This window comes from Kogia breviceps, chromosome 1 (assembly GCF_026419965.1).
Source record: "Kogia breviceps isolate mKogBre1 chromosome 1, mKogBre1 haplotype 1, whole genome shotgun sequence".
In the NCBI taxonomy this organism is placed as follows: domain Eukaryota; kingdom Metazoa; phylum Chordata; class Mammalia; order Artiodactyla; family Physeteridae; genus Kogia; species Kogia breviceps.
The window spans coordinates 149531285-149545433 of NC_081310.1; the positions used below are offsets into that span (position 1 = coordinate 149531285).

A 14149-nucleotide genomic window follows, 5' to 3' on the forward strand; every position below is an offset into this window, starting at 1 on the left:
TCCAGGTTGTATGTTTTATTGGCATATAGTTGCTTGCAATAATCTCTCATGGTCCTTTGTGTTTCTGCAGTGTCACTTGTGACTTCTCCTTTTTCATTTCTACTTCCATTGATTTGTCTTCTCCCTTTTAAATTTATGAGTCTGGCTAATGGTTTATTAATTTTGTTTATCTTCTCAAAGAACCAGCTTTTTGTTTTATTGGTCTTTGCTATTGTTTCCTTCATTTCTTTTTCATTTATTTCTGATCTGATCTTTATGATTTCTTTCCTTCTGCTAATTTTGGGTTTTTTTGGTTCTTTCTCTAATTGCTTTAGGTGTAAGGTTATGTTGTTTATATGAGATGTTTCTTCTTTCTTGAGGTAGGATTGTATTGCTGTAAACTTCCCTCTTAGAACTGTTTTTGCCACATCCCATAGGTTTTGGGTCATTGTGTTTTCATTGTCATTTGTTTCTAGGTATTTTTTTATTTCCTCTTTGATTTCTTCAGTGATCTCTTGGTTATTTAGTAGCGTGTTGTTTAACTTCCTTTTGTTTGTATTTCTTATAGTTTTTTTCCTGTAATTGATATCTGGTCTCATAGCACTGTGGTTGGAAAAGATACTTTATATGATTTCAATTTTCTTAAATTTACCGAGGCTTGATTTGTGGCCCAAGTTATGGTCTATCCTGGAGAATGTTCCATGAGCACTTGAGAAGAAAGTGTATTCTGTTGTTTTGGATGGAATGTCCTATAAATATCAATTAAGTCCATCTGTTTAATGTGTTTCCTTATTTATTTTCATTTTGGATGATCTGTCCATTGATGAAAATGGAGTATTAAAGTCCCCTACTATGATTGTTAGTGTCCATTTCCCCTTTTATGGCTGTTAGCATTTGCCTTATATTGAGGTGCTCCTATGTTGGGTGCATAAATATTTACAATTGTTATATCTTCTTTTTTTTTAACATTTTTATTGGAGTATAACTGTTTTACAATGGTGTGTTAGTTTCTGCTTTACAACAAAGTGAATCAGTTATACATATACATATGTTCTGTTATATCTTCTTGGATTGATCCCTTGATCATTATGTAGTGTCCTTCTTTGTCTCTTGTAATAGTCTTTATTTTAAAGTCTACTTTGCCTGATATGAGACTTGCTACTCAAGCTTTCTTTTATTTCCATTTGCATGGAATATCTTTTTCCATCCCCTCACTTTCAGTCTGTATGTGTCCCTAGGTCTGAAGTGGGTCTCTTGTAGACAGCATATATATGGGTTTCATAGAGTAGCAGTACATTAAAAAACTTTTTTTGACCATTCTTAATATTCTTTTTGTAAACAAGTTGAAGGAAAGGAAACTGTGGTATTTCCAAAATGCTCTGTGAAGAGGGATACATTTCAGAAATAAAATGAGTGAATGGATATAATACGTATACTGAGTGAGTGGATAAAGTTCCTTGGGCAACTATAGTAAAATGCAATGAATGAAAAAAATAATTAAAGGAGTTGTTATGTAAGATAGTGGATAAAAAGTTAGGGGTCTTTAGGAGACAAAAAAGCTGAGAAAATTTATCTATTCATTCAACAAATATTGAGCATCTACCATGTGCCAGGCAATGTTGTAGGTAATAAGGACACAGAATTAATTGAACAAGACATATAAAAGACCCTCCCTTAACAGGGCTTCCAAGAGACAGATAGTAAACAATATAAAATATTAGGTAGGTAATAAGTATTTTGAAGAAAACTAAGTGCATAATTTTATATAGTATCTATATTTTAAGTTTTAAAATCATTTCCAACATGTGTTATCGCAGTACTTACAACATTGTTCTACTAATAAAGGGGGGGTTGGAAATCATCTAATTTACCTACATATTTCAGTCTTTTTTATGTATTTCCAAATGTGTGCAAGAGGTGATCTCATCCAGTCTTACAATTTTAGCTGGTATATATTTGTAGTTGATGCTTAGAACTACCCTTTCACGAAGAGTCTTGCTTCATACCATTTTTATGTCTCAAATGGGATATCTGGAAAGCAACTTAAGTTTAAATATAGAAGAGAGATTACTCATCCCACCCCCACCCCCAATCTGCCTCTTCTAATTTCATCATTATATTTTTGTGTTATATCATTGTATATGTCCTAGATTCTATGCTCTATTATCATCTATTTTAGTACCTTAGCTTTAAGGTTGGAACCAAGGAGAGAGGTGTATATAGCTCACAGAATTGTTGATTTTGACTATTGGGCTAATAAAAAACATGAGATGCTTAGGAAAAAAGTGCAGTATAGGATAACTTCAAGATAATTGGGTTACTAATAGAATTTTGCTGTTTAACTACAAGATCAGTGTTTTTTTCTGATTATTTTTTCTGTGCCTTGACAGTCTATTTATTTGAACTTTCTACTGTAAATGCATATTAAAATTCGGATCCATAATATATTAAGTCTAAATAAATAAATAAGGATTTTAAGACTAAAAGATGTTCTGGAACTCTGGTGTAATGAGATTTAAATTTTTTTTTTTTTTTTTTTGCTGTATGCGAGCCTCTCACTGTTGTGGCCTCTCCCGTTGCGGAGCACAGGCTCCGGATGCGTAGGCTCAGCGGCCATGGCTCACGGGCCCAGCCGCTCCGCGGTACGTGGGATCTTCCCAGACCGGGGCATGAACCCGTGTCCCCTGCATCGGCAGGCGGACTCTCTACCACTGCGCCACCAGGGAAGCCCTGTGATGAGATTTAAAGATTTATTTTCTTAGAAGAAGTTTTGTAAGATTACAAAACTTCTCTCAAATTTTGTAAGATTACATTGAGTTTTTATTTCAGTTCTTCTTCTTATTATTATTATTTTGTGTGTGTGTGTGTGGTATGCGGGCCTCTGACTGTTGTGGCCTCTCCCGCCGTGGAGCACAGGCTCCGGACGCACAGGCTCAGCGGCCATGGCTCACGGGCCCAGCCGCTCTGCGGCATGTGGGATCCTCCCAGACCGGGGCACGAACCCGCGTCCCCTGCATCGGCAGGTGGACTCCCAACCGCTGCGCCACCAGGGAAGCCCAGTTCTTATTATTTATTTAAGTGAATTAATTTTTTTTTTGGCTTTTCTCTGTAGAGGGACCTTTAAACTTTTCTCATATTTTTAGGTGAAGATTTGATTTTTTTTAAGTGTTAATTTTATATTGTTGATATAAAGCATTTGTGTTATATATAATGATTTATTGGGAAATGGAAAAGTTTATTAATATTTATAAGACTTTCCAGGTTGTAAATGACTTTACCTTCTTTTCTAGGTTTGTTAAAGTTTTGCACTGTAGGATTTTGTGGAATTGGGAGCCTAATTGATTTCATTCTTATTTCAATGCAGGTAAGTTAGTTTCAGTCTAGAAGATGAACTACTTTTTACGTTCAAATTTGAGTTCTGTGATATATATGTTAGAAAGCAGTTAGGAATGCCTTTTCAATTTTTCTTCAGATGCTAGATCTAAAGGATCACAGCCATGTTTTCAAGTTGCATTTCCCAACCTGTGCCAATTAGCAGTTCTAAAAGACATAAGAACTGCATTAACAAGGATTTTGTGCTCTAATATGATTTGTAAATGTGAGTTCAGCTGAGTTATAGAGATTTCTTTACTGGAGAACTTCTCAGAATCTTTATAGTTTGTATTATGAATCTCTAAGTGGGATTGAAGTTATATTTCAAGCTTATTGTTTCTTTTCCTGTTACAGCCACATTGTCAATTACTATAATAGGATACTGATGGGAATCTGATATATACATATGAATATGTGGAGGCAGAAACAAGATTATTTTTGCACTGGACAGGTACTCTATACTAGCGTTCTCTTGGTTGCAAATTGTAGAAACTGAAATGCAGCTAGCTTAAGCCAAAAAGAGAAAAGGAATGTCTGGGCTCTCTGTGGAAAAATCTAGGAGAGGGGCTGGTCTCAGGCAAAAGACCCAATTCATATAATCATATGATGTGTTCAGGACTCTCCTGCTCTTCATCTCTGCTTCTCTGTGTTAGCCTCGTTTTCTCCTGCTGCAGTGGTTTGTGAAATGCTCTTCTTACACGTTTAAAAGTGCCACCAGATGTTTTCTATTAAATTATACTGAACTGGTTGTGGTTAACTCATGAGGATTCTTAAAGAGATGAATTTATCACAACAAATGTCACAAAACAGCATTTCAGTAAGCATTTATGGAGCACCTAATGTCTTCAGTAAATGTGTCAGTATGTATTTAGATTATCATCAGTTTTGCTCTTCTTTCTCATACAGTATTTCCACTCCTCAATTCTGTCTGCTTGATGTTATCCTTATGCTTTAAAAGAAAGTCAAAATCTAGATTTTTGGTAACATACTGTGAGGAGGGGACCATACTGTGAGGAGGAGGCAACATATGGACCAATAAGATATCAGAATTAAACAAGGAAAATATTTGGTTTTAAAGTTGGAATTTTCCTGTCTTTATTCATAAACATATGCCTAACCAAATATCCTGCCTTCTCTGACTCTGGTACAGGCAAGCAGGCATGAAGAGGCTAAGGTACTTGTGCACATATGCTTGGAAATGGGTTTCTCTGAGGATCCAAGGAATTTAATGTGTTATTGGGATTCTTTGAGATTTACAGAATTCCGCATCTTTAAAACCCAACTATTTAGTTAATATTTCATACTAGGTTCTTTCTTTGGTGATATCAGTGCTTTGTAGCTTTATTTATATCAAATTATAGAGCTTATTTGATTCAGCCACTATTTTCTAGTACATGTATACCTAAACTTTCCAGAACTAACAGTTCTTAAAGATCTAGAATTGAGACTATTACATCAACAAATTATTGAGGTAGAATTAGAATGTTCTAATTTCTACAGTAAATTTCCCTAAATAAGACATTTTAATAGGGATGGCTACTTTAGACTGCTTTCAGATTAGGGGAAAAATAAATCATTTTTCAAAAGTAGCCAAATAAGACATGTATCCTTATTCTACATGTTGTTTAATATACTTAACATGTGATGTTTACTACATTAATTTTAGAGAATTTTTTTCAGCCAAATAAGTTTTTACTATAAATATCATAAACTATGTTAATATTTTTGTCCTAAATATATTTGTTCAATTTCTCATACCTTTTACATTCTGTCTATCATCTTTTTGTTTATTCTTCTTTCCTTACTCATTCTCTCCATCCCCAGTTTTTTTTCTTTTTGCCATTAAATATTATTCCCCAGTGAGTTGCAGTGTTTTTCTTTTGGGCTGTGATCCCAGAAACATATTGTGCATGAACTCAAGACCTATAAAAACATACTTTGCTTCACAGTGTTTATAACAAAAATCCAGGGAAATCCTCTTTAAAAGAATAGGTCTAGTTATTTCATGTTTTTTTATAAATTTTTTTCTAAATTTATTTATTTGGTTTTTTTGTTTTGTTTTGTTTTGGCTGCATTGGGTCTTTGTTGCTTCACCGAGCTTTCTCTAGTTGGCGGTGAGCAGGAACTTCTCTTCATTGCAGCGCGTGGGCTTCTCATCGTCTTGGCTTCTCTTGTTGCAGAGCACGGGCTCTAGTGCACAGGCTCAGTTGTTGTGGTGCACGGGCTTAGTTGCTCCACGGCATGTGGTATCTTCCTGGACTAGGGCTCTAACCCATGCCCCCTGCATTAACAGGCGCATCTTAACCGCTGCTCCACCAGGGAAGTCATAGTTATTTCATCTTTGAACTGAAACAATATAAAGTGTAACACATACATTACTAAAGTAAGTAAGCAAGCTTTAAATGTAGCTATATTTACTAAAAAGACTTTCATGAATTTATCTGTTAGTAAACTTTTGAAGTTTCTTCTGTTTGTTTTTTTGTTCTTAAAAAATATGCGGGGGCTTCCCTGGTGGCGCAGTGGTTGAGAGTCCGCCTGCTGATGCGGGGGATGCAGGTTCGTGCCCCGGTTCGAGAGGGTCCCACATGCCGCGGAGCGGCTGGACCTGTGAGTCATGGCCGCTGGGCCTGCACGTCCGGAGCCTGTGCTCCGCGACAGGAGAGGCCACCACACCAGTGAGAGGCCCGTGTACCACACACAAAAAAAAAAATGCGGATGGCACTGTGTGAATGAATGGTATAAAACAATACATAGAATTAATTCTTTTGTGTATTCAACAAAATATAAATCAGTGATGCATGGATAGCATACAGTTTTTCAATTATAGGCAACCATTGTATATAACTATATAGTTGCTGTATATATAGTTATTCATAAGGCAGGTCTGAAGATTTTAAAACACTCATTGTTTTGTGCTTATATATATCATGAAGGATAGATTAGATAATTTGTTCTTTTATCAGATAAAATATGAGAATATTTGATTTCATTTAAATCTCTTTTCTCACTCACACAATGAATATTTTTAATTATACCAAAACCACTGATGTGTACTCCACCAACAAAAAGGAAAGAAAATTGACTGTGTTAAGTGGAGACAAGACAGCCACAAATCAGAAAGATGAAGATGGGTACAGGGAAAATGGAAATATGCGTTGGAATGTAGAAAGTTGTTGAAGGAAGTATGTCAGGGTTCTTCGTGTCAATTTTAAAAAATTCTATGTATCGTGGAAGAAATTACTTTTATTTTCATTCCTATTAACATTGCAGACACAACATTGTAAAACAACTATACCCCAATTTTAAAAAAAATTGCAGAGTAGATTCCTTCAAGAACTAATAACTATATAAGCAGAAAAATACACAAAGCAATATAATCTCCAAGACATTTTTTGAATTTTATAAATAAATTTATTAAATATCTCATTAGTTTGGCATTTAATGTATGTAACTCATTTTAGCCCTGGGTTATATACTGCTTTTGTATTTTTTTTTAACTTGTACACACCAGGTTTGATTTTTCACACAAAAATTCTTGAGAAAAAAAGATTTTTATTAATCTCCTGTAGCACTAATAGTATGCTCAACATAGAGTATGCTCTCAAAATTTTTGCTGATGTCAGTTGAATGCAGTATACCTTGTGAAAAGTGTGGCTTTGTGCCAATTACAGGGAAGATGAGAGGCTAAAAATGGTAGTTTTAAAAAAATAATTGCTCTTCTTTAGGGCTTTAAAGTTCTAAATTTCATGGGTCACTTGAGAGGTAATGAACAAAAATAAAAGTTGGTATAATAAGTAGAAATAGGTATAAGTTGGAGTCCTTGCCTTAAAGGAATTTAGAATCTTACCCTCCCCAAAGTGGTATAAGAATAACATCCCACTTATAATCAGAAATATGTCCTTTGGAACTTCAAGCTGAAAATAAGAGTTATCTTGATTTTATCTTGTTTAAATTCTTGAATTTTGCTAAAAAACTTAAAAGCCTAGGCTTTTCAGTTTAGAGCGTAAATAAGGCTCAGGTTAATAGGTTCACTTCTGTGTAAGCCAGTTTGTTTTGTCAAAGACATATCCTATGCCCTTGCTCCGTGAAGTACATGCCATTGATCAAAAGTACTAAACGTGTAATCACCCTAAATCTATTTCCAGTACTGGAAAAGTTGGTCAGAGTCCTTGATAGTTCACTAGACGTAGGACTGCAATATATAAAAACTAGATATCAAGTCTTTCAAATAGTTCTCTGTATTATTTATTTAATCCTGGTGTGATTTACTGGGGAAATGAACTGGAAAATGGAGGAGAATGATAATTTGGGTAGTCTCTGCTTTGTCACATCATCTCAATTAAGTATCAATAGATTTCACTTAGTTCACTTACCTGTGGGCAGATTTTTATTTAGTGAATTAAAGGAATGTTCAAAAAACAAAGTAGTCCTGAGACTGAGCCCAGCGCTGTGTTTTCCTCAGGAGATATGATGCTGAATCCTATTCATCTCTTGAGGAATGATGTTTATATCAGTCATTAAGGATTAATACTAACCAGTCTTTAAATCAAATGAAGTCAGGGGATCTGAATGTGTAACTTCTGGCATTGTGTGGGAATTTTGGTGCTTAATTAAAATGTGACAAATTAGATGTTTTTAATGGTTTTATGTTAAAATTAACGACATACAGAAGTCAGCTCTGGACACAAACATGTAATTTGACTTTTAAGAGAATATGAATTTACTTCTTTGGGGAACTGGGGTGGACACAGGTTGCATCATTATCCTCTAATTGGAGTCAGCTGTGTCATTTTACTTTTTACCAGGTCTTCAGGAGATGATATAATCTTGCATTCTTTTTAATTTAATATTTGCGTTCTTTATATGGAGAAACTCATAAGTGGATTAGATAAAAAAAATGGTACATTGATAGAGTTGCATAAAATGTTAGTTTTTGCCTTTCACTCCTTAATTCATTTATAACATTTTAAATGTATAAGATATTTGAGTTACTTAAGCCGTCTGACTTCAACAACAAGGCAAAGCAAGTAAGGGATCACATCTGTTGATAAAGTTTAGGTGTTAAAGTAGTTACTGGTAACCATCTTTTTTCCTTTAATTTATTATTATTAGAGTGATACTTAAATATATACAAACAAAAATATATTTTCCACTAACAAAATCGAAAGTTTATAAATTACAAACAAAACTACAACACTGTTTATAAGGTAAGCTCTTTTTTGTGTGGTAAAATATATACACAATATAAAATTTGCCATTTTAGGGCTTCCCTGGTGGCGCAGTGGTTGGGAGTCTGCCTGCCGATGCAGGGGATGCGGGTTCGTGCCCCGGTCCGGGAGGATCCCACATGCCGCGTAGCGGCTGGGCCCGTGAGCCATGGCCGCTGAGCCTGCGCGTCCGGAGCCTGTGCTCCACAACGCGAGAGGGCACAACAGTGAGAGGCCCACGTACCGCAAAAAAAAAAAAAAAAATTGCCATTTTAACCTTTTTAAAGTATACAGTTCATTGGCATCAATTACATTCAGAATGTTGTGCAACTGTCACCATTACTTCCAAAACTTTTTCATCACCCAAAACAGAAACTCTGTACCCATTAGGCAGTAACTCCCCATTATGCTCTCCCCCAGTCCCTGGTAACCTCTAATCTACTCTGTCCTGAAGAATTTGCCTACTTTATAGATATTTCATATAGTTGGAATCAATATTTGTCTTTTTATGTCTGGTTTATTTCACTTTGCATAATGTTTTCAAAGTTCATTGATATTGTGGCATGTTTCAGAATTTCATTCCTTTTTATGGCTGAATAATGATGTTCCATTGTATATATGTACCACATTTCTTTTATCCATTCATCTGTTGATGGACACTTGGGTTGTTTCCATGTTTTGGCTATTGTTAATAATGCTGCTATGAATATTTGTGTATAAATATCTGTGTAAGCCCCTGTTCAATTCTTTGGGGTATGTATCTAGGAGAAGAAAACTTTTACAGAAAGCTAATTGAAGAAAATATTTTCATGACCTTAGATGGGTTAAGTCTTCTTAACCAAGATCTCAAAAACATAAACCATTAAGAAAAAAAAAAAATCATTCAATTTGATACATTAAAATTAAGAAATTTATTTTCTAAAAAGAATATCATAGACCAAGTTAACAGTTAATAGACTGAGTTAAAGAATACTAGCAACAGGAATTGATATGTGGAATATACAAATCAACAAGAAAATGATAGGGAACTTAATAGTTAAATGAGCGCCATAAACTAAAGATGATTCACAAAATCACCCAAATAACTAACGTGTAAATAAAGAGATACTTCTGGGCACTTACCCCAAAATACTCATACTCCTGTCCACAAGGGGACATTGTACAAATACGTCTCTTATAGCACTGTTTGTGGTAGCAGGAAGTTGGAATTAACCTAGATGTGTACACTAATTGGAGAATGGATGCATCCTCTGTAACACTAGGCAGCAATTACAGGCACTTACCTAGATGTACATACAGCTACATGGAAATGTCTTAAAATCTTAGTGTACTGTGAAAATCGTTTGAAATTGAACAAGATCCACAACATTATCATTTGGATAAATTAAAAATGCATATTTATTCAAAGAACATCACATGTTTTTCAAGAATAAATATGTTTCCAAGTCATATACCAAGTTAAGTATATGCCCATTATTTGTGTGGGTGCCTGTGGGTGGGTGAGTGGGATTATGGAGAATTATAGTGGAGATCAAAGATTAAGAACAGGAAAACAGGAAATTTGATGATCACTGCTTAACATTCCTGACTTTAATGTGTACTTCTAAAGTTTTCTGATTTACCCTTCTTGCTGTAGACTTTGCACCTATAGAAAAGCCTACTCCTTTAAGTAAACAATTCAAGATTTTTTGCATTTAGGCTGCAAATAAAAGTTCATGGTGAAAACAATCAGAAATGACAGGAAAGGAGAAATTAAATTTCACCCAATTCCTCCAAACCACCACCAGCCATCTTCACAGAGCAAGGGTGTGGTAGGACAAAAGATACATCAAATCCCTGGAACCTGTGAATATTATCTTATTTGGAAAAAGGGTCTTTGCAGATGTGATTAAATTTAGTATCTTGATATGAAGAGATTATTCTAGATTATCTGGATGGGCCCTAAATCCAAAGACAAGTATCCTTATAGGAGACAAAAGATTAGACACAAACACCCACACAGAAAAGAAGGTGGTGTGAAGACAAAGGCAGAGATTGGGGTGATGTGGCCACAAGCCAAGCAATGCCAAGGGGCACCTTAGAATGGATTCTCCCCTAGAGTCTCTGTAGGTCATACGGCTGCACTGATAACCTTGATTCTAGACTTCTGGTGTCCAAAACTGTGAGAGTAAATTCCTAGTTTTAATCTACTAAATTTGTGGTAATTTGTTACAGTAGCTGCAGGAAACTAATGTAGACAAATATGAAGTTGTTTTCTTGTGGTTTTAGGGCTTCTCACACAAGAGACGTTGACACCCTTTGTACAAAATAGCTTCCCACAGTGTAGTGGCCCTCCTGTTTGCCCTCTTGGAAGACCTGTAGTAACCTCTTGGTCCATTAATTGTTAAGTGGTCTTTCTTTTCCCAATAGATTTCAAAAAATCTGCCCTAGCTTATCAAATACTTCATGCTATAGAATTTGGCTTCAGGCTATTTCGTAGGAGAGAAATAAACACATAATTTTAGGTTTCATACTCTATAGGCATATTTAACTGAGTAAAATATTTCTCAGTATGAGATATTTTTTAAAATTTGTAGTTTTATACTTAACAGTACAATAATATACTTATAATAATTTATATATTGTATATTAACACATATATGTGGAACCTAGAAAAATGGTACAGATGAACTGGTTTGCAGGGCATAAATAGAGACACAGATGTAGAGAACAAACGTATGGACACCAAGGGAGGAAAGTGGGGGGAGTGGGGGTGGTGGTGTGATGAATTGGGAGACTGGGATTGACCTGTATACACTGATGTGTATAAAATTGATGACTAATAAGAACCTGCTGTATAAAAAAAAAATTAAATTAAATTTAAAAATAAATAAAGTAATTTATAATTGGCACTGTATTATACATAAGTGTATAATATAGATGCTTAAAAACAGGTTTAATTTTTAATTTTGGTGAGGGAATATGGACTTAAATAATTGAAACCTTTACAGCTGATAGTTTTCTTAAAAATTAAATAGGGAGAGCAGTTTCTTCTTTGCTGGGATAATTGATAGAAAAGGATGTTGACAATACCTTGTAGAGTTGTTTGCATTTAAATGTCAGTCAAACAAGATACAGAACTTTAAAAGTACCATACAGATTCATTTATTCCGTTCCTCAATTTACGGCTAAGAAAAATGGAGATCCAGAGAGGATTAATCCTACAACTAGTTATTGAAAGTTTTCTCTTCAAGATTTCCTTTCTAATGCTTTACCACACTGACTTAATTTGGTTGTCTTTGGAGCAGGTCTTCAAATTGTTTTAGCAGAGAATAGCAGCTAGCGCTATGCTTTGGTGATCTGGCAGTGGTGTGTAGGAGGCATTGAAGACAAGTGCATTATCTGGAGTTTTGGCTATGAGTTACAGAAACCTCAATTTAAATTGGCTTTAATAACGTGGTAGTTTATTATATTATATACCAAGGATCTGAAGATATGGTAGTTCTAAGATTTGTTAATCTAGAGCTTAAAGACAAAGTGAAAGACCCAAATCCATTATTCCCTCCTTCCCTTCCTTCTCTCCCTCCTTTCTTCTCTTCTTCCTTCCTTCTCTTTGCCATCTTCAGTTCCTTTGGTTAGCACCACTTGCTATGTAGTTACTTTCAGAGGCGGAAAAACATCTCTTTTTCTCTCACACATATCTTCTTAAAAGCAGATAAGCCTCCCATTGAAATTGTCTCATAGATTATTATCTCATTGGTGATTGATTACATGCCCAGGCTGAACTAAACCCATGGAAAGAGGATGGAATTACCACCATAGAACTAGTTGTTGAGGAGCCAGAATTACATAGTTTGAGGGGAAAGAAATGCTGTAATAAGATTCCTAAATTAGATACAAAATTGGATCATGTGTTAATAGGTAATTAAACTATAATCTTTGGGGCTATCTTCTCTACAGAACAGGGGAAACAAAAGACCAAAACAACACCATATCATTTTTCTATATGTTAACTGGTAATGTGACAAGATTGTAAATCATCTGGGCCCTAATCAATTTTTAGTTAAATAGTTCTATTTCCTGAGAGAGTAAAATGAGCTGCAGGTGGGCTTATTAGAAATGCATGATATTAAAAGGCCATCCAATCATATTTTCCTTATTTCCAACTTCTGAATACTTTTTTTTTCAACAGGGATAAGTGAGATTGTCAGAGGAGATGGCATAGGAAGAAAAAAATAATAGGACAAAAGACCCAGTTCCAATCTGTGCACATATTCCAAATTAGGCAAGTTTTTACCGTATGACTTAACCTACTTCTACTGGCTGGACTTTCTTTGTTTCCTTCATATCGTCTCAAAACATGTAAATTCTAGTCACCCATTCTTTTCTTTCTTTGCTTAATACTCATAGTAGTTTCCTCTGTGATCTTACCGTTAAAAAGGTTTTGATTTATACTTAAATTCATAAATAACATTCATAAATGTCAAGACAAAGCAGTTTGATCTTTGGAGGAAATCCCCAAGTACGTGACAGAACCTAGCATGGTGTCTAGAACATAGGTGTTTTGTAAGTGTTTTTTGAATATTAACATTTATAGTTCACTAGAATAAACTCCCTGTTGGCAGATTGTATCTTATTCACTGTTCTGTGTATAATGCCTAGCACAGTGCCTGGACTGTAGGAATTAAGTACTTGTTGAATAGTTTTTAAAACCAAATTTATTTTTTAAATGAAGAATGCGCTACAGCAGTGTTCTTCAAACTCTGGTTGCATAACCCCTAAAAGAAATTTTTTTTAATCCCTACCCTCTGCATGTTTTAAGTTGACATTTAAGTTTTGTCATAAGTTTAAACAGTTGCAAAGGATATAATTTCTAGTTTGCAAATATTGACATTTAAATAAAACTGTTACATCAATTTAAAAATGTATCCAACAGACTATAAATACCATAGAATTTAAGATATCATTGACTTTAAAAAGACATGAATGAACCCTTCACTATTATAATTTTTACAGTTTCATTTTCTCCTTGAATTTTTATTTCTATTCCCATTCTCCAATAGAATTCTACCCCAATATGTTTCTTTTTATCTTTTTTAAAAATTTTAATTTAATTTATATTTGGCTGTGTTAGGTCTTTGTTGCTGCACACGGGCTTTCTCTAGTTGCAGCGAGTGGGGGCTACTCTTCGTTGCAGTGCACGGGCTTCTCATTGAGGTGGCTTCTCTTGTTGCGGAGCACAGGCTCTAGGTGCACAGGCTTCAGTAGTTGTGGCACGAGGGCTCAGTAGTTGTGGCTTGCGGGCTTAGTTGCTCCGTGCCATGTGGGATCCTCCCGGACCAGGGCTTGAACCCGTGTCCCTTGCATTGGCAGGTGGATTCCTAACCACTGCACCACCAGGGAAGTACCCCCAATATGGTTTTTTTTTTTGGTTCTTCATTGTTCTACTCAGTATATTATACACCTTAAATTTTATTTTTCTTAGCATTGCCTGTACTGAAATTTTCACAAACTCATACAAAATATAAATTTCCTTAAAATCATCTATTTTTATCATTAAAATAACCTCTCTACAATGTCTTGAGATATTCAATACCATGAGAGTTGCTCAA

General features: G+C 35.0%; 1 protein-coding gene across 3 annotated transcripts in view; it reads left to right on the forward strand.

Annotated features, from left to right (window-relative positions):
• The window catches only part of TM2D1 (TM2 domain containing 1), a 141575-nt gene that overhangs the window by 28485 nt on the left and 98941 nt on the right, over positions 1 to 14149 (forward strand). For all 3 annotated transcript variants that reach the window (XR_010835218.1, XM_067006879.1, XM_059083463.2), the window contains exon 5: positions 3270 to 3343. Coding sequence is in view for 2 of the 3 variants with exons in the window: in XM_067006879.1 (XP_066862980.1) it covers positions 3270 to 3343 (74 nt within the window). In the remaining variant the exon portion in view is untranslated. The remainder of the gene's footprint in view (positions 1 to 3269; positions 3344 to 14149) is intronic.